Genomic DNA, 20069 nt, shown 5'->3' with positions numbered 1-20069 from the left:
ATTCGAACAATTCTTCCTTCCATCCAGGACGGTCAATTCATGACCACGGTGGATTTAAAGGATGCGTATCTACATATTCCTATCCACAAGGAACATCATCGGTTCCTAAGGTTCGCATTCCTGGACAAGCATTACCAGTTTGTGGCACTTCCGTTCGGATTAGCCACTGCTCCAAGAATTTTCACAAAGGTACTAGGGTCCCTTCTAGCGGTGCTAAGACCAAGGGGCATTGCAGTAGTACCTTACTTGGACGACATTCTGATTCAAGCGTCGTCCCTTCCACAAGCAAAGGCTCACACGGACATTGTCCTGGCCTTTCTCAGATCTCACGGGTGGAAAGTGAACGTAGAAAAAAGTTCTCTATCTCCGTCAACAAGGGTTCCCTTCTTGGGAACAATAATAGACTCCTTAGAAATGAGGATTTTTCTGACAGAGGCCAGAAAATCAAAACTTCTAAAATCTTGTCAAATACTTCATTCTGTTCCTCTTCCTTCCATAGCGCAGTGCATGGAAGTAATAGGTTTGATGGTAGCGGCAATGGACATAGTTCCTTTTGCGCGAATTCATCTAAGACCATTACAACTGTGCATGCTCAGTCAGTGGAATGGGGACTATACAGACCTGTCTCCGACGATACAAGTAGATCAGAGGACCAGAGATTCACTCCGTTGGTGGCTGTCCCTGGACAACCTGTCACAGGGGATGAGCTTTCCGCAGACCAGAGTGGGTCATTGTCACGACCGACGCCAGTCTGGTGGGCTGGGGCGCGGTCTGGGGACCCCTGAAAGCTCAGGGTCTTTGGTCTCGGGAAGAATCTCTTCTCCCGATAAATATTCTGGAACTGAGAGCGATATTCAATGCTCTCAAGGCTTGGCCTCAGCTAGCAAAGGCCAAGTTCATACGGTTTCAATCAGACAACATGACGACTGTTGCGTACATCAACCATCAGGGGGGAACAAGGAGTTCCCTGGCGATGGAAGAAGTGACCAAAATCATTCAATGGGCGGAGACTCACTCCTGCCACTTGTCTGCAATCCACATCCCAGGAGTGGAAAATTGGGAAGCGGATTTTCTGAGTCGTCAGACATTTCATCCGGGGGAGTGGGAACTCCATCCGGAAATCTTTGCCCAAATTACTCAATTGTGGGGCATTCCAGACATGGATCTGATGGCCTCTCGTCAGAACTTCAAGGTTCCTTGCTACGGGTCCAGATCCAGGGATCCCAAGGCGACTCTAGTAGATGCACTAGTAGCACCTTGGACCTTCAAACTAGCTTATGTATTCCCGCCGTTTCCTCTCATCCCCAGGCTGGTAGCCAGGATCAATCAGGAGAGGGCATCGATGATCTTGATAGCTCCTGCGTGGCCACGCAGGACTTGGTATGCAGACCTGGTGAATATGTCATCGGCTCCACCATGGAAGCTACCTTTGAGACGAGACCTTCTTGTTCAAGGTCCGTTCGAACATCCGAATCTGGTCTCACTCCAACTGACTGCTTGGAGATTGAACGCTTGATCTTATCAAAGCGAGGGTTCTCAGATTCTGTCATTGATACTCTTGTTCAGGCCAGAAAGCCTGTAACTAGAAAAATCTACCACAAAATATATCTGTTGGTGTGAATCTAAAGGATTCCCTTGGGACAAGGTAAAAATTCCTAAGATTCTATCCTTTCTTCAAGAAGGTTTGGAGAAAGGATTATCTGCAAGTTCTTTGAAGGGACAGATTTCTGCCTTGTCTGTGTTACTTCACAAAAAGCTGGCAGCTGTGCCAGATGTTCAAGCCTTTGTTCAGGCTCTGGTTAGAATCAAGCCTGTTTACAAACCTTTGACTCCTCCTTGGAGTCTCAATTTAGTTCTTTCAGTTCTTCAGGGGGTTCCGTTTGAACCCTTACATTCCGTTGATATTAAGTTATTATCTTGGAAAGTTTTGTTTTTGGTTGCAATTTCTTCTGCTAGAAGAGTTTCAGAATTATCTGCTCTGCAGTGTTCTCCTCCTTATCTGGTGTTCCATGCAGATAAGGTGGTTTTACGTACTAAACCTGGTTTTCTTCCGAAAGTTGTTTCTAACAAAAACATTAACCAGGAGATAGTCGTGCCTTCTTTGTGTCCGAATCCAGTTTCAAAGAAGGAACGTTTGTTGCACAATTTGGATGTAGTTCGTGCTCTAAAATTCTATTTAGATGCTACAAAGGATTTTAGACAAACATCTTCTTTGTTTGTTGTTTATTCTGGTAAAAGGAGAGGTCAAAAAGCAACTTCTACCTCTCTCTCTTTTTGGATTAAAAGCATCATCAGATTGGCTTACGAGACTGCCGGACGGCAGCCTCCTGAAAGAATCACAGCTCATTCCACTAGGGCTGTGGCTTCCACATGGGCCTTCAAGAACGAGGCTTCTGTTGATCAGATATGTAAGGCAGCGACTTGGTCTTCACTGCACACTTTTACTAAATTTTACAAATTTGATACTTTTGCTTCTTCTGAGGCTATTTTTGGGAGAAAGGTTTTGCAAGCCGTGGTGCCTTCCATCTAGGTGACCTGATTTGCTCCCTCCCTTCATCCGTGTCCTAAAGCTTTGGTATTGGTTCCCACAAGTAAGGATGACGCCGTGGACCGGACACACCTATGTTGGAGAAAACAGAATTTATGTTTACCTGATAAATTACTTTCTCCAACGGTGTGTCCGGTCCACGGCCCGCCCTGGTTTTTTAATCAGGTCTGATAATTTATTTTCTTTAACTACAGTCACCACGGTATCATATGATTTCTCCTATGCAAATATTCCTCCTTTACGTCGGTCGAATGACTGGGGAAGGCGGAGCCTAGGAGGGATCATGTGACCAGCTTTGCTGGGCTCTTTGCCATTTCCTGTTGGGGAAGAGAATATCCCACAAGTAAGGATGACGCCGTGGACCGGACACACCGTTGGAGAAAGTAATTTATCAGGTAAACATAAATTCTGTTTTTCTGCAGTGTAGTGATCCTTCTCAACCCTCCCACCTCCCTGTTACCCTTAAATAGCTCTCTAACCCTCCCCTTTCTCTACTTGAGGCCAGCACCTATAAAAACCCATATATTTTTGTATTATTTTTTTACAAATATATTTTCTGTAGTTTAGTGGTGTCGTCGTCCCCTCCAGCGATATTTGTCAGGGACCCCTTACCCCACATTTTTTTATGTAGTGTAGCTCCCCATCCCTTCCTCTGCCTTTATTTTGTATTTTTCTGCAGAGTAGGACCATCCTACTCCCTTCCTCCCCCTCTGCTGCTGGACCTTCCACCCACCTCCCAGTTTCTCTCCCACACCTTCCGCCTGCACCAGCAGATCATCATTACAGACGGTGTAACCATATGTAAAGATCTGGCATCTGCCTTCATATGGAACCATATGAAGACAGATGCCATGAGCTCAGGAACTCCAGCTCAGCCGAGACTACTGGAGCTACCTGCAGCCAGGGCCGGATTTACATCTCAGGTGCCTGTAGGCACAAAAACCTGAAGCGCCCCCCCCACCCCCCCACCCCCCCTAGAAAAAAGTGGAAAAAATGAGGACTTTTTTTTATTATTATTTAGGACAACTAAAAATAAATATTAGATGTAAAATTACATTTTCCCTTTTATGGAGATACACAAATACACACACCAATTGCAATATTTGTTGTAATGGAAGCTACACCAAAAATCAATATTCACTTGACTCAAATGGCCATACAATTTCTATTATGTATAACAAAAACAAATCATGTTAAACTTTTAATGCAAAATATTCTAAAGAAAACCCTATTTAAAGGGACATCAAATGTGACAGTTTGCTGGGCATTTTATTATTCCACTAGTGCTTGCAGAGAAGTGTGTTAGCCTCTTGCAAAAGAGTTAAACACATAGTCAATGTCAGTTCTGAGACAGCAATACACATCTGTGCAGACCCAGATGGGCTCATAGGACATGTTTATTGACAAGCCATTAGTGTATTGCTTTTCTGGAGATGACTTTGACTATGTGCTTAACATTTTGTTGGAGTCAAACACAGTTTTGTGTAAACAATAGCAATATTAAAACTAGCAGCATGCAAGCTCATCACCATCAACAACCTGTGCAGCCAGTGGAAGAAAATATAAAATGTAGGGAAAAAAATCTTGTAAACTCTGATATTTTTGGTACAAACACACACAGATGTTACATTTATTTTGTTCTGAAATATAAATATCATATGATGTTGCTCTCAAAGGAAAACATGGAATGTTGTAGATTATATGTAATCCAGGGGTCAACAAATGTGTTTAAAATTAGAATTTAGAAATTCAATGGGAGGGGTTTAGTTTTAATCTTTGCCCCTCTCTCCTTCATGGCTCCCTCAACTGCTGTAACATATTCCCAATGAAACACTCGACTTTGTAGGCACCTGGCAGCACAATTCTTACTAAAATAAATGCCCTCATAAAAAAAAAAAAAAAAAAAAAAAAAAAATTTTTTTTTTTTTTTTTTTTTTTTTTTTATTATTGACAGGCAGGCGCCCCTCACTGCAAGGCGCCTGTAGGCACATGCCTACTGTGCCTAATGGGAAATCCGGCCCTGCCTGCAGCTTCGACGTATATATACTTTATGCGGCACGATAGGCAAAGAGAATGCAATTTTAAACACCTTTCCAATTTACTTCTGTTATCAAATTTGCTTTGTTCTCTTGATATTCTTTGTTGACGACTAATCCTAGGAAGGCTGATAAGAGCTTAGGAGCGTGCACATGTCTATAGTAGTCTATGGCAGCAGTGTTTGTAACTGTATAACACTGCTATAAATATAAACTGCTGCCAGATGGCTTAAGGCATGTACATGCTCCTGAGCACACCTAGAATTACTCTTTAACAAAAGATACAAAGAGAACTAAGCAAAATTGATAATAGAAGTTAATTTGGAAAGTTGTTTAAAATGTCATGCTCTATCCAAACAATTTAAGATTTATTTTGACTTTACTGTCCCTTTAATTTGCAGCTAATAATCACCAAAACGTGAGATATTTCAAGTAATTTCTTTTAGGCCTTCTTCCTTGTTTGAAGTCACTTATAGAGCAAATGGCAGAATTTTTAGAATTTGGAAGGGAGATTAAAAAATGTATCTAAATAGTGTATCATAAACTGTCGGTGGACAAAGATTCCAGGCAGGAAGTTTACTCTTCCTGAAATCCTGCCCACTACTGTCGTGCAACTAATTGGCTGAGAGCAGGTGCTGTCAGTCTCATCAGTCTGGAGGAAGCAGCGGTCATAATTTGTTGGTGCAGGCTTGCATAAATAGTTCTGCATCTCAAAGACTCCTAAGCTGCTAATAAAATATGCTTTTATTCCCCAGGCATAAACAGTGGAGAGTTTTGTATCACCATAACTGTAGTTTATGTGAAATTGACATGTAGTTTTAAGTGAAAATACAGCTGTGATTTTTATGTGATACAATAGCTAGAAATTGCAAATTTGTTTCTAGAAATTAGAATGATTTGTGATAGCAAATACGTATGTCTCTTGTAAAAGCATGGGATTCAATGCCCAAAGAAAAAAGTTTTTTTGGTCATTTCAGAGGTTTTCCTCACACAGATGTACAAAGATTAATGATTGGGTTTAAGTGCACATTATCTGGAAATATATATATATATATATATATATAGACAAGCCTATTGCATACACAACTGAACCACATCCTTGTTATGAGAGGATGTAGGTGTCTGTCATGCAAGGAAAGGTCTTAAAATTTCTCTGATACGTCAATGTTGTCTAATACATTAAACCTTTAAATATCCAGTTTAATGTGGTTTTAAATCTGCACAGACTGATGGATTAGATAAGGCATATACTATTTTTTAAGTGCTACATTCAAAATAATGTGGAATTATATTATCGTTTGTCCCCCTTTATTTTGCAGATTGTTTGAATTAATTAAATAATTCACCCAAGAGAATATCATTTTTAATAGGAGTTAAAAGGGTTAGAAAGGTCAAAATTCAAATGTGCATTTAAATTTCGCATAGGAGCGTTTCTATAATCTACTTCCATTAGCAAAAATGCTTCTAGTAAAAAAAATGTTTTTCAGCAGCATACGCAAATATGCTGTGAAGGTCTGTGCACCAGTATTCAAACATCACACCTTCTCAGAATGTCAGCAGGGGCTTGTATAATGCAAATGAAGTCTTCACAGACACAATATACAGCCACACATTCAGCCAGCTCTCTGAGTTTGAATACTGGTGCATGGGTCCTCACAGCATATGTGTATGCGCCACTAAAAAGCAGTAATAACTTCTACTAGAAGGGATGTTGTGAAAATAGATATACTAATTAAAAATTATATTGTTTATAAAACAAAATCCCAATAATTTTTCTAATGTTATTCTTTCCAATTTTATTAGAGTTTAGATTGTCTTTTCCTCAACTGACTGGTATCCTCACACTTGCATTCTTCATCCACAACTGTGTCATTACTCTATTAAAGAGCAACAAAAACCCAAAAAACAATGTGAGTAACATTTTATTTGTTTTGTTTTTTCAGAACTAATATAAAAATGGTTTCTATTTAAACTGAAACAAAACAATATCAGCTATGTAGTGCCTTTCAGTATTCATTGACTGATAACTCCTAAGGCAGAACATGCTGTGGTCTGAGATGTCATTGCAGAAAATGCAGGATGTCTGTAGGTAGAACGGTACACTTGGAGGAACTGTTAGCACAGTGCAGCCAGAGTGAAGCGCTGATTGAAGAGAACAGTCAAATACGGAGCAGCATCAGCCCTGCCCCCTTAGCTTGTTCTGGTCTTTAAAATGTATTACTATGTTTTTACCTTATAATTATGTGATGTTTGACCATGAGCATAGGAAACAAATTTATTCAAGACATTTTGCTGTACAATTTCAACTGCTGCAAAATATTACTTTTTTTCTGCAGCTAATCGACACATTGCTATTGAGATGGTACTTAAATTTAATTCCCTAATTTAAATTGAATTTCATTCCAAAATGACTTGCTGAAAAATTTCCATCTAAAGGGGAGGAGAGTCCGCGGCTTCATTCATTACTTTTGGGAAAATAAGAACCTGGTCACCAGGAGGAGGCAAAGACCACTAAGGCTTAAATACCTTCCCCACTTCCCTCATCCCCCAGTCATTATTTGCCTTTCATCACAGGAGGATGGCAGAGAAGTGCTGAAGATTCGGAGTAGTCTCTTATGGAGGGTAGTACTCTTCGCATTGGGACTGGAGTTTTAAGTAGTCCTGTCAGTCTCTCAGTGAGAGCCTGGGTGAAAGTTAGAGTCCGGAGATGCAGGGAGAGTCTTTCTGCAAAACCATCCCGACTCATATTAACAGCTCCACAAGCAATCAGCGTTGACGAGTTTCGCTGCCTGCTTTCTACACTCAAGTCAATGTTAGGAGCGAGACTACTAACCTGTCACACTTGAAGGGCCGTGTTCCTGTTCCACGGCATAGATTCTGGTAAGATCATTCATTTTTTATTACATAATGATAACACTGAAGACAGGGTCACAGTGTGACGTCTTTATCTTGGAATCAAGGGTTAATATTCCTGGAAAGGGGATTAACGAACAGGGGGGGTTTATACATGATATTGTTTATTGTGTCATTGCTGCGTTATGTGCGAGATGAGGCTCTGCAATGTGTGGAACTTTAAGGTTACTTACGGGAGTATTGCGCTGCCTTTTTTGGCGCGTTTTTCTCCTTAGTGCAGGTGCGGTCCTACCAGTCATTCCATGTGACCGGGTGTGGCTGTCTCACTTCCTCTGTTGATCAGCGGCGCAGGAGACAAAGCAGTTTCTGAAGTCCGGGTCATAGGAGGTGGTGAGTTCATAGGAGGTGGTGAGTGCCCCGGCCATTGGAGGTTATAAAGGTGCCTATTTATTAAGTTAATCTAGTCCGTAATAAAAGTGCAAGCTATGGAGGACTCTGACGCGTTAGAGGGTTCTCCCTCTTTAACAAAGTCTCATTCCTGTGTTTATTGTGAGGAGGTTCTGGTAGATTATTATTATTATTATTATTATTATTCTTTATTTATAAAGCGCCAACAGATTCCGCAGCGCTGAACTATGTTCCGCATGCCTTGATAAAGTTATGACATCTAAATGTAAACGGATGTCTAGTACTACTGAGCCGACCACCTCTGAGGGTTCCCCGTCCCGTGAGGTGCGTTCACTGCATTCATCTACAAGTGCACATGCAGCACCCCAGGGTCCAACTGTTACTCCTTCGGGAGAGAGTCGTTGGCCGTCAGACTTTGCGGACCAACTGGAAACGGCGGTTTCTAAAGTGATCCATGCCTTACCACGTTCTGCTAAGCGCAAGCGTAGGGTGTATCATGGCGGCCCGGCCCAGGGGTTGTCTACGCTGATGGAAATTCCAGAGGCATTATACGATGACAAGGCCCACTCCGACTCTTTGGAGAAGGCTCCCTCCGAGTCGGAGTCCATGTCATCTAAACCTCTGGCTGCGGAAGCAGGTGCTTGCTACTCTGGAGGTTCCGGAACCTAAGCTTCCAGAGGAACCTTTGATTCCTAAGCTTGATAATGTATACGAGGACAGGGTAGTACCTCTGACCTTCCCGGTTCCCGTTAAGATGGCTAATATTGTTAAGAATGAATGGGAGCGATTAGGTTCTTCCTTTTCCCCTTCTTCTTCCTTTAAGAAACTGTTCCCTGTTCCGAACTCTCAGCTTGAGCTGTGGGGAACTGTCCCTAAGGTGGAGGGTGCTATCTCCACGCTCACGAAGCGGACAATTATTCCCCTCGAGGATAGTTCGTCATTTAAAGAGCCCATGGATAAAAGTTGGAAAACATGTTAAGAAAAATGTTTTAGCACACAGGGTTTGTTTTTCAGCCAGCAGCGGCTGTAGCCGCAGTTTCCGGAGCTGCAACATATTGGTGTGAATCCCTGTGTGATATGGTCGAGGGGGAGACTTCTATCGACGAAATACAGGAGAAGATTAAGGCGTTGAGGGTCGCCAATTCTTTTATTTGGGATGCCAATATGCAAATTATTCGCCTGAACACAAAGGTTTCAGGATTTTCTGTTTTAGCTCGCAGGGCTCTGTGGCTAAAGTCTTTGTCTGCGGACATGACCTCTAATTCGAGGCTGTTGTCCCTGCTCTTTGAAGGAAAGATTCTGTTTGGTCCAGGATTGGATTCGATCATATCCACGGTTACGGGAGGCAAGGGAGCTTTCCTACCACAGGATAAGAAGGCTAAGCCTAAAGGATCTACTTTTCGTCCCTTTCATGCGGACAAGGCCCAGCGCCATCAGCCTGCCGCGAAAGCGGAACAGTCCAAGGGAACTTGGAAACCTGCTCAGTCTTGTAACAAGTCCAAGCAGAACAAGAAGCCCACCGAGACAAAATCGGCATGAAAGGGCGGCCCCCGGACCAAGTAGGGGGCAGATTATATCTCTTCTCAGAAGCATGGTTGCGGGACGTTCAGGACCCTTGGGTTCTGGAGGTTGTCGTCCAGGGTTACAGGATAGGGTTCAGATCCCATCCCGCCCAGGGGCAGATTCCTCCTGTCAAACCTGTCTTCAAGACCAGAAAAGAGAGAGGCCTTTCTAGAGTGTGTGAGGGATCTCTCCTCTCTCTGTGTTATCGTACCAGTACCCCAAGCAGAAAGGGGTCTAGGGTACTATTCCAATATGTTTGTTGTTCCAAAAAAGGAGGGCACGTTCCGCCCAATTCTGGACCTAAAATGTTTAAACAGGTTTCTGGCCGTTCCATTGTTCAAAATGGAAACAATCAGATCTATTCTGCCTCTTGTTCAAGAGAGACAGTTCATGACAAATATAGACTTGAAGGATGCTTACCTTCATGTGCCAATTCACAGGGACCACTTCAAGTTCCTTAGATTTGCGTTTCTGGACCAACACTTCCAGTTTGTGGCCCTTCCCTTTAGTCTGGCGACTTGCAGTGGCCTGATCCAGAGGCATTCCTGGGGCGCCCTATCTGGATGACATTCTAGTCCAGGTGCCGTCGCTCAGTCTCGCAGAGGATAATTCGAGGGCTCTTCTTCTTTTGCTCCGGTTGGAAGATCAACTCAAGAAAGAGTTCCCTGGTTCCCAGCAACAGGGTGGAGTTCCTGGGCACGATAATAGACTCTATGTCCATGAAGATATTTCTCACAGATCAACACAGGAAGATTATCTTGCCCTTCAGTCCTCCTTAAGCCCCTCAGTGGCTCAGTGTATAAAGGTGATCGGGCTCATGGTTTCCAGCATAGACGTCATCCCATTCACCAGGTTCCATCTCAGACCTCTTCAATTGTGCATGTTGAGACAGTGGAATGGCGATCATTCAGATCTCTCACAGCAGATATCCATGGATGCTCGGACTCGGAACTCTCTCTCTTGGTGGATCCGTCTGGAGCAACTGTCCATGGGGACATCCTTCTTGAGACCGTCCTGGAAGATTGTGACCACGGACGCGAGTCTGGCAGGATGGGGAGCTGTTTGGATTGCCAGGATGGCACAAGGAAATTGGACCCGGGAGGAGTCTCTCCTTCCAATAAATATCCTGGAACTACGAGCAATCTACAATGCTCTGAAGACATGGTCTCCTCTGGGGTCGTTCAGCTTCATCAGATTCCAGACCGACAACGTTACCTCGGTAGCTTACAACAACCATCAGGGGGGTACGAGGAGCTCCCTAGAAATGAGGGAGGTGTCTCGGATTTTGGAGTGGGCGGAGTCCCACAGCTACTCGCTCTCAGCGATTCACATTCCAGGTGTGGACAACAGGAAAGCAGACTTTCTCAGCAGGCAATCCTTCCATCAGGGGGAATGGTCTCTTCACCCCGAAGTGTTTGCGGAGATTTGTCTCAGATGGGGAACGCCGGAGATAGATCTCATGGCATCCAAACTTAATTGCAAGCTGCCCCGATACGGGTCGAGGTCCAGGGATCGGCAGGCAGAGCTGATAGATGCCTTAGCGGTGCCTTGGGGGTTCAGCCTAGCTTACATTTTTCCACTGTTACCACTTCTTCCTCGTGTAGTGGCACGCATCAAACAGGAGGGAGCTTCGGCCATTCTGATTGCTCCATCATGGCCGCGGAGGACGTGGTTTGCGGATCTGATGGGGATGTCATCCTCTCCGCCGTGGAGGTTACCCTGTCGCAGGGATCTGCTGGAACTGGGTCTCTTTCAACATCAAAATCTCGATTCTCTGAGGCTGACTGCGTGGAGATTGAACGCCTAGTCTTGGCCAAGAAAGGGTTTTCTGAAGGTGTGATTGATACTCTAGTTTAGGCAAGAAAGCCAGTCACTCGTTGCATCTACCATAAGGTGTGGAGAACTTACTTGTCCTGGTGTGAGAAGTATGGATATCCTTGGCACAAGGTGAAAGTATCCAGGATTCTGTCCTTTCTACAAGACGGTTTGGAGAAGGGTCTTGCTACTAGTCCCTTAAAGGGACAGATTTCGGCATTATCAGTGTTGTTGCATAGGAGACTTGCTGAGCTCCCTGATATCTTTTGTTCAGGCTTTGTCTAGAATCAGGCCTGTCTTTAGACAGTCTGTTCCCCCATGGAGCTTAAACTTGGTCCTTAAAGTATTGCAGAGGGTTCCGTTTGAGCCTATGCATTCCATTGACATTAAGATTCTGTCCTGGAAGGTTCTCTTCCTGTTGGCTATTTCATCGGCACGCAGAGTATCTGAACTGGCTGCCTTGCAATGTGAGCCTCCTTATCTGTTTTTTTTTTTCATGCAGATAAGGCTGTTCTTCGCATTGGTTTGGGGTTTCTTCCCAAGGTGGTGTCTAACATCAATCAGGAAATAGTTGTTCCTTCTTTGTGTCCTAACCCGTCTTCTTCTAAGGAGAGGTTACTTCATAACCTGGATGTGGTTCGTGCCTTAAAGTTCTATCTTCAGGCTACAAAGGATTTCAGACAGTCTATATCTCTTTTTGTGGTGTATTCAGGGAAGCACAAGGGGTAGAGGGCCTCTTCTACTTCTTTGTCCTTTTGGTTGAGGAGCTTGATTTGCTTGGTCTATAAGACAGCGGGACGTAAGCCTCCTCAGAGGATCAGGGCTCATTCAACTAGAGCTGTGGCTTCGTCTTGGGCATTCAAGAATGAGGCATTTATGGAGCAGATTTGTAAGGCGGCTACCTGGTCCTCCTTACACACTTTTACAAAGTTTTACAAATTTGATGTTTTTGCTTCTGCGGAAGCTGTTTTTGGGAGAAAGGTTTTACAGGCTGTGGTGCCCTCAGATTAGGGTCCGCCTTTTTACCCTCCCGTACCGGTGGATGGATTTAAATGTAATCATCTTCTGGCACTTTTTATACCCTGATATTTCTGCTACTGTTCCTTGTTCCCTCGGCAGAATGACTGGGGGATGAGGGAAGTGGGGGAGGTATTTAAGCCTTTGGCTGGGGTGTCTTTGCCTCCTCCTGGTGGCCAGGTTCTTATTTTCCCAAAAGTAATGAATGAAGCCGTGGACTCTCCTCCCCACGATGGAAACAAAACTATCAGGTAAGCATAATTTATGTTTTCTTCATAAATGGAAAGAGTCCACAACTGCAATCATTACTTTTGGGAATTCAAAACCTGGCGACCAGGAGGAGGTGGTTTATTTCTGTAAGGGGTAGCATCTGCTGCTCTGTGGACTCCGTTCCACTTGTTGGAAATTGATCTCCCTACATAGAGACTGTATAAGAGAGTTGTGACAGGTCTTCCTACGGATCTATTGCACATTTCTCTGTTTCTGGTCCTAGGGGGTTCTCCTTGGGAGTGCCTTATTTTGGAGGAGCATTATGGGTTGGCACCCGAATTCTGTTGGGGTGGGTGAGTCCCCCCTTTTTTCTTTCCATTCCCTGGGGGCTTGTGGTTGGGGTCTTTCTGTCCGCCCTGTCTATTGGACATGTCTGTCGCTTGGGCTGGTCCAGTGTTGGAGCAGGATCTCAGATCTGTTGCTCTGCTATTTCGTCCTCGGAGCATTTGAGGTATGGTGAGCCTCTTTGAGGTTTCTCTTTCTCCATCAAGATTTGTGGGAAGGACTGGCGGCTCTTAGATAGCCTGCGATGTTATCCGCTGGTTAGTGGATACTTGGCAATCTAACGGATCCTATCTTCAGCTGCCTTCTACTTGCTCTGCAAGTATTTAAGATTTCAGAGTTATTTTTAGATGACTGCAGCGTGCAGTGTTTTTGCTTCAGGTGTTGTTCATCAGACCTATCTGAGCTTGCTGCACAAGTTTTCGTTTCTGAATATTTCGGTATTCTGAGCTACCTTTTTTGCGACTTGGGGACCTTCGTATTCAGTTGCTTTCTAGAGTGCGGTTGCACTGTGTTTGGGTAAGATCCTCTCTCTGTTTAAGACTCCCGGCCTTATCCCGTGGTTTCTGTATTCTCTGGTCTGGGCGTTGCCTCCCCTTGGTTCTATGAGACTGGTGGGTCTCTGTTAGCCTGGCCCGGTTTCTCGGGTTTTTCGCTCTGTGTTTGTGCCCTTTTTAGGATTTTTTTCTGGAGTTCCTTATGCTAGCTGGATAGCTAGCTCAGCATACTAATGCATTGTGGTTACTCTGCACTGTAGCAAGCCGAGGGTTGCAAGTTCAATCCCCAGCGAGCAGTGCCTTGAGTCCCTTAAGTGGGATTAGCCGCGTTTTACATGTACAATCATGTTTTCTCTGTGTCTTTTCTTCTTTGTGGAAGAATACGGTAGTTTGTTTCCTTTCTTTAGTAAGGGGTGTGTTGTTTGGAGACCGACTGCTGGGCGATGGTGTCTCTTGGAGGCTGTTGACTCGAGTCGGAGTCCATGTCATCTAAACCTCTGGCTGCGGAAGCAGGTGCTTGCTACTCTGGAGGTTCCGGAACCTAAGCTTCCAGAGGAACCTTTGATTCCTAAGCTTGATAATGTATACGAGGACAGGATAGTACCTCTGACCTTCCCGGTTCCCGTTAAGATGGCTAATATTGTTAAGAATGAATGGGAGCGATTAGGTTCTTCCTTTTCCCCTTCTTCTTCCTTTAAGAAACTGTTCCCTGTTCCGAACTCTCAGCTTGAGCTGTGGGGAACTGTCCCTAAGGTGGAGGGTGCTATCTCCACGCTCACGAAGCGGACAATTATTCCCCTCGAGGATAGTTCGTCATTTAAAGAGCCCATGGATAAAAGTTGGAAAACATGTTAAGAAAAATGTTTTAGCACACAGGGTTTGTTTTTCAGCCAGCAGCGGCTGTAGCCGCAGTTTCCGGAGCTGCAACATATTGGTGTGAATCCCTGTGTGATATGGTCGAGGGGGAGACTTCTATCGACGAAATACAGGAGAAGATTAAGGCGTTGAGGGTCGCCAATTCTTTTATTTGGGATGCCAATATGCAAATTATTCGCCTGAACACAAAGGTTTCAGGATTTTCTGTTTTAGCTCGCAGGGCTCTGTGGCTAAAGTCTTTGTCTGCGGACATGACCTCTAATTCGAGGCTGTTGTCCCTGCTCTTTGAAGGAAAGATTCTGTTTGGTCCAGGATTGGATTCGATCATATCCACGGTTACGGGAGGCAAGGGAGCTTTCCTACCACAGGATAAGAAGGCTAAGCCTAAAGGATCTACTTTTCGTCCCTTTCATGCGGACAAGGCCCAGCGCCATCAGCCTGCCGCGAAAGCGGAACAGTCCAAGGGAACTTGGAAACCTGCTCAGTCTTGTAACAAGTCCAAGCAGAACAAGAAGCCCACCGAGACAAAATCGGCATGAAAGGGCGGCCCCCGGACCAAGTAGGGGGCAGATTATATCTCTTCTCAGAAGCATGGTTGCGGGACGTTCAGGACCCTTGGGTTCTGGAGGTTGTCGTCCAGGGTTACAGGATAGGGTTCAGATCCCATCCCGCCCAGGGGCAGATTCCTCCTGTCAAACCTGTCTTCAAGACCAGAAAAGAGAGAGGCCTTTCTAGAGTGTGTGAGGGATCTCTCCTCTCTCTGTGTTATCGTACCAGTACCCCAAGCAGAAAGGGGTCTAGGGTACTATTCCAATATGTTTGTTGTTCCAAAAAAGGAGGGCACGTTCCGCCCAATTCTGGACCTAAAATGTTTAAACAGGTTTCTGGCCGTTCCATTGTTCAAAATGGAAACAATCAGATCTATTCTGCCTCTTGTTCAAGAGAGACAGTTCATGACAAATATAGACTTGAAGGATGCTTACCTTCATGTGCCAATTCACAGGGACCACTTCAAGTTCCTTAGATTTGCGTTTCTGGACCAACACTTCCAGTTTGTGGCCCTTCCCTTTAGTCTGGCGACTTGCAGTGGCCTGATCCAGAGGCATTCCTGGGGCGCCCTATCTGGATGACATTCTAGTCCAGGTGCCGTCGCTCAGTCTCGCAGAGGATAATTCGAGGGCTCTTCTTCTTTTGCTCCGGTTGGAAGATCAACTCAAGAAAGAGTTCCCTGGTTCCCAGCAACAGGGTGGAGTTCCTGGGCACGATAATAGACTCTATGTCCATGAAGATATTTCTCACAGATCAACACAGGAAGATTATCTTGCCCTTCAGTCCTCCTTAAGCCCCTCAGTGGCTCAGTGTATAAAGGTGATTGGGCTCATGGTTTCCAGCATAGACGTCATCCCATTCACCAGGTTCCATCTCAGACCTCTTCAATTGTGCATGTTGAGACAGTGGAATGGCGATCATTCAGATCTCTCACAGCAGATATCCATGGATGCTCGGACTCGGAACTCTCTCTCTTGGTGGATCCGTCTGGAGCAACTGTCCATGGGGACATCCTTCTTGAGACCGTCCTGGAAGATTGTGACCACGGACGCGAGTCTGGCAGGATGGGGAGCTGTTTGGATTGCCAGGATGGCACAAGGAAATTGGACCCGGGAGGAGTCTCTCCTTCCAATAAATATCCTGGAACTACGAGCAATCTACAATGCTCTGAAGACATGGTCTCCTCTGGGGTCGTTCAGCTTCATCAGATTCCAGACCGACAACGTTACCTCGGTAGCTTACAACAACCATCAGGGGGGTACGAGGAGCTCCCTAGAAATGAGGGAGGTGTCTCGGATTTTGGAGTGGGCGGAGTCCCACAGCTACTCGCTCTCAGCGATTCACATTCCAGGTGTGGACAACAGGAAAGCAGACTTTCTCAGCAGGCAATCCTTCCATCAGGGGGAATGGTCTCTTCACCCCGAAGTGTTTGCGGAGATTTGTCTCAGATGGGGAACGCCGGAGATAGATCTCATGGCATCCAAACTTAATTGCAAGCTGCCCCGATACGGGTCGAGGTCCAGGGATCGGCAGGCAGAGCTGATAGATGCCTTAGCGGTGCCTTGGGGGTTCAGCCTAGCTTACATTTTTCCACTGTTACCACTTCTTCCTCGTGTAGTGGCACGCATCAAACAGGAGGGAGCTTCGGCCATTCTGATTGCTCCATCATGGCCGCGGAGGACGTGGTTTGCGGATCTGATGGGGATGTCATCCTCTCCGCCGTGGAGGTTACCCTGTCGCAGGGATCTGCTGGAACTGGGTCTCTTTCAACATCAAAATCTCGATTCTCTGAGGCTGACTGCGTGGAGATTGAACGCCTAGTCTTGGCCAAGAAAGGGTTTTCTGAAGGTGTGATTGATACTCTAGTTTAGGCAAGAAAGCCAGTCACTCGTTGCATCTACCATAAGGTGTGGAGAACTTACTTGTCCTGGTGTGAGAAGTATGGATATCCTTGGCACAAGGTGAAAGTATCCAGGATTCTGTCCTTTCTACAAGACGGTTTGGAGAAGGGTCTTGCTACTAGTCCCTTAAAGGGACAGATTTCGGCATTATCAGTGTTGTTGCATAGGAGACTTGCTGAGCTCCCTGATATCTTTTGTTCAGGCTTTGTCTAGAATCAGGCCTGTCTTTAGACAGTCTGTTCCCCCATGGAGCTTAAACTTGGTCCTTAAAGTATTGCAGAGGGTTCCGTTTGAGCCTATGCATTCCATTGACATTAAGATTCTGTCCTGGAAGGTTCTCTTCCTGTTGGCTATTTCATCGGCACGCAGAGTATCTGAACTGGCTGCCTTGCAATGTGAGCCTCCTTATCTGTTTTTTTTTTCATGCAGATAAGGCTGTTCTTCGCATTGGTTTGGGGTTTCTTCCCAAGGTGGTGTCTAACATCAATCAGGAAATAGTTGTTCCTTCTTTGTGTCCTAACCCGTCTTCTTCTAAGGAGAGGTTACTTCATAACCTGGATGTGGTTCGTGCCTTAAAGTTCTATCTTCAGGCTACAAAGGATTTCAGACAGTCTACATCTCTTTTTGTGGTGTATTCAGGGAAGCGCAAGGGGCAGAGGGCCTCTTCTACTTCTTTGTCCTTTTGGTTGAGGAGCTTGATTTGCTTGGTCTATAAGACAGCGGGACGTAAGCCTCCTCAGAGGATCAGGGCTCATTCAACTAGAGCTGTGGCTTCGTCTTGGGCATTCAAGAATGAGGCATTTATGGAGCAGATTTGTAAGGCGGCTACCTGGTCCTCCTTACACACTTTTACAAAGTTTTACAAATTTGATGTTTTTGCTTCTGCGGAAGCTGTTTTTGGGAGAAAGGTTTTACAGGCTGTGGTGCCCTCAGATTAGGGTCCGCCTTTTTACCCTCCCGTACCGGTGGATGGATTTAAATGTAATCATCTTCTGGCACTTTTTATACCCTGATATTTCTGCTACTGTTCCTTGTTCCCTCGGCAGAATGACTGGGGGATGAGGGAAGTGGGGGAGGTATTTAAGCCTTTGGCTGGGGTGTCTTTGCCTCCTCCTGGTGGCCAGGTTCTTATTTTCCCAAAAGTAATGAATGAAGCCGTGGACTCTCCTCCCCACGATGGAAACAAAACTATCAGGTAAGCATAATTTATGTTTTCTTCATAAATGGAAAGAGTCCACAACTGCAATCATTACTTTTGGGAATTCAAAACCTGGCGACCAGGAGGAGGTGGTTTATTTCTGTAAGGGGTAGCATCTGCTGCTCTGTGGACTCCGTTCCACTTGTTGGAAATTGATCTCCCTACATAGAGACTGTATAAGAGAGTTGTGACAGGTCTTCCTACGGATCTATTGCACATTTCTCTGTTTCTGGTCCTAGGGGGTTCTCCTTGGGAGTGCCTTATTTTGGAGGAGCATTATGGGTTGGCACCCGAATTCTGTTGGGGTGGGTGAGTCCCCCCTTTTTTCTTTCCATTCCCTGGGGGCTTGTGGTTGGGGTCTTTCTGTCCGCCCTGTCTATTGGACATGTCTGTCGCTTGGGCTGGTCCAGTGTTGGAGCAGGATCTCAGATCTGTTGCTCTGCTATTTCGTCCTCGGAGCATTTGAGGTATGGTGAGCCTCTTTGAGGTTTCTCTTTCTCCATCAAGATTTGTGGGAAGGACTGGCGGCTCTTAGATAGCCTGCGATGTTATCCGCTGGTTAGTGGATACTTGGCAATCTAACGGATCCTATCTTCAGCTGCCTTCTACTTGCTCTGCAAGTATTTAAGATTTCAGAGTTATTTTTAGATGACTGCAGCGTGCAGTGTTTTTGCTTCAGGTGTTGTTCATCAGACCTATCTGAGCTTGCTGCACAAGTTTTCGTTTCTGAATATTTCGGTATTCTGAGCTACCTTTTTTGCGACTTGGGGACCTTCGTATTCAGTTGCTTTCTAGAGTGCGGTTGCACTGTGTTTGGGTAAGATCCTCTCTCTGTTTAAGACTCCCGGCCTTATCCCGTGGTTTCTGTATTCTCTGGTCTGGGCGTTGCCTCCCCTTGGTTCTATGAGACTGGTGGGTCTCTGTTAGCCTGGCCCGGTTTCTCTGGTTTTTCGCTCTGTGTTTGTGCCCTTTTTAGGATTTTTTTCTGGAGTTCCTTATGCTAGCTGGATAGCTAGCTCAGCATACTAATGCATTGTGGTTACTCTGCACTGTAGCAAGCCGAGGGTTGCAAGTTCAATCCCCAGCGAGCAGTGCCTTGAGTCCCTTAAGTGGGATTAGCCGCGTTTTACATGTACAATCATGTTTTCTCTGTGTCTTTTCTTCTTTGTGGAAGAATACGGTAGTTTGTTTCCTTTCTTTAGTAAGGGGTGTGTTGTTTGGAGACCGACTGCTGGGCGATGGTGTCTCTTGGAGGCTGTTGACTCGGTTTAGTCTAGTTCCTGCGATCTCTAGCAAGGCTGGTGGACTATCTGCGGGTCAGTGTCCTGGGCCTTTTCCTTTGTTTCAAAGTTGTTCTCGGCTTCGGACGAAGCTGGATTTTGTTGGCTAGGGGTTTTCAGGCCTGGTGCCCTCAGAATGGGCCGCCTCTTGTACCCTCCCGGTTTTTGCATTCAGTGTCCTCTATAGCTTGGGTATTGTTTTCCCAAAAGTAATACATGCAGCTGTGGACTCTTTCCATTTATGAAGAAAAACTTAAATTATGCTTACCTGATAATTTTTTCTTCAGATGGAAAGAGTCCACAGCTCCCCGCCCGTGTTTTTATGTGGGGAGGAAGTAATTTTTGTTCTTCTGGCACCTTTTCATCCTGATATTTCCTCTACTGTTCCTTGTTCCTCAGCAGAATGACTGGGGGATGAGGGAAGTGAGAGGAGAATTTAAGCCTTTGGCTGGGGTGTCTTTGCCAAGTTCTGAATACCCAAAAGTAATGAATGCAGCTGTGGACTCTTTCCATCAGAAGAAAAGAAAACTATCAGGTTAGCATAATTTAAGTTTTTTCACTAAAATAATAAAATCTCATCACAGAAATTGGGAAAAAAAGTTCTGCCTCTGGCTGATAACTACTTCATGCTAGTGCTTATTAGTGTATTGGTGCAGATGCTCATACATATCAGTCAATGATCATATGTAGGAAGTATTCATCATCCCAGTGTTTTTCAACCAGTGTGCCGTGGCACACTAGTGTACCGTGAGAGATCCTCAGGTGTGCCACGGCAGACTGACAACAGTGTGACATATTTTTTAAACTTTGCTTGTTTTTTACTCCCAGTGCAGGGGTAGTTTGTAGGAGGCATGGCATAACAGCACAATACATACAGTATGTGTGTGTTTGTGTGTATGTGTATATATATATGCTGTATTAGGCTACAATGTGTGATTTTTTCTAAATTTTGGGATGGTGGTGTGCCACAGGATTT

General features: G+C 45.1%; 1 protein-coding gene across 3 annotated transcripts in view; it reads left to right on the top strand.

The window, feature by feature from the left end:
* Nucleotides 1–20069, top strand: part of SLC38A9 (solute carrier family 38 member 9) — a 246550-nt gene that overhangs the window by 196592 nt on the left and 29889 nt on the right. For all 3 annotated transcript variants that reach the window (XR_008400608.1, XM_053701283.1, XM_053701285.1), the window contains exon 9: nt 6388–6494. Coding sequence is in view for 2 of the 3 variants with exons in the window: in XM_053701283.1 (XP_053557258.1) it covers nt 6388–6494 (107 nt within the window). In the remaining variant the exon portion in view is untranslated. The remainder of the gene's footprint in view (nt 1–6387; nt 6495–20069) is intronic.

This window comes from Bombina bombina, chromosome 2, assembly GCF_027579735.1.
Source record: "Bombina bombina isolate aBomBom1 chromosome 2, aBomBom1.pri, whole genome shotgun sequence".
Lineage (NCBI taxonomy): Eukaryota > Metazoa > Chordata > Amphibia > Anura > Bombinatoridae > Bombina > Bombina bombina.
Note: the sequence above shows the minus strand (reverse complement) of the source record. Positions and strands in the feature narration are given on the sequence as shown.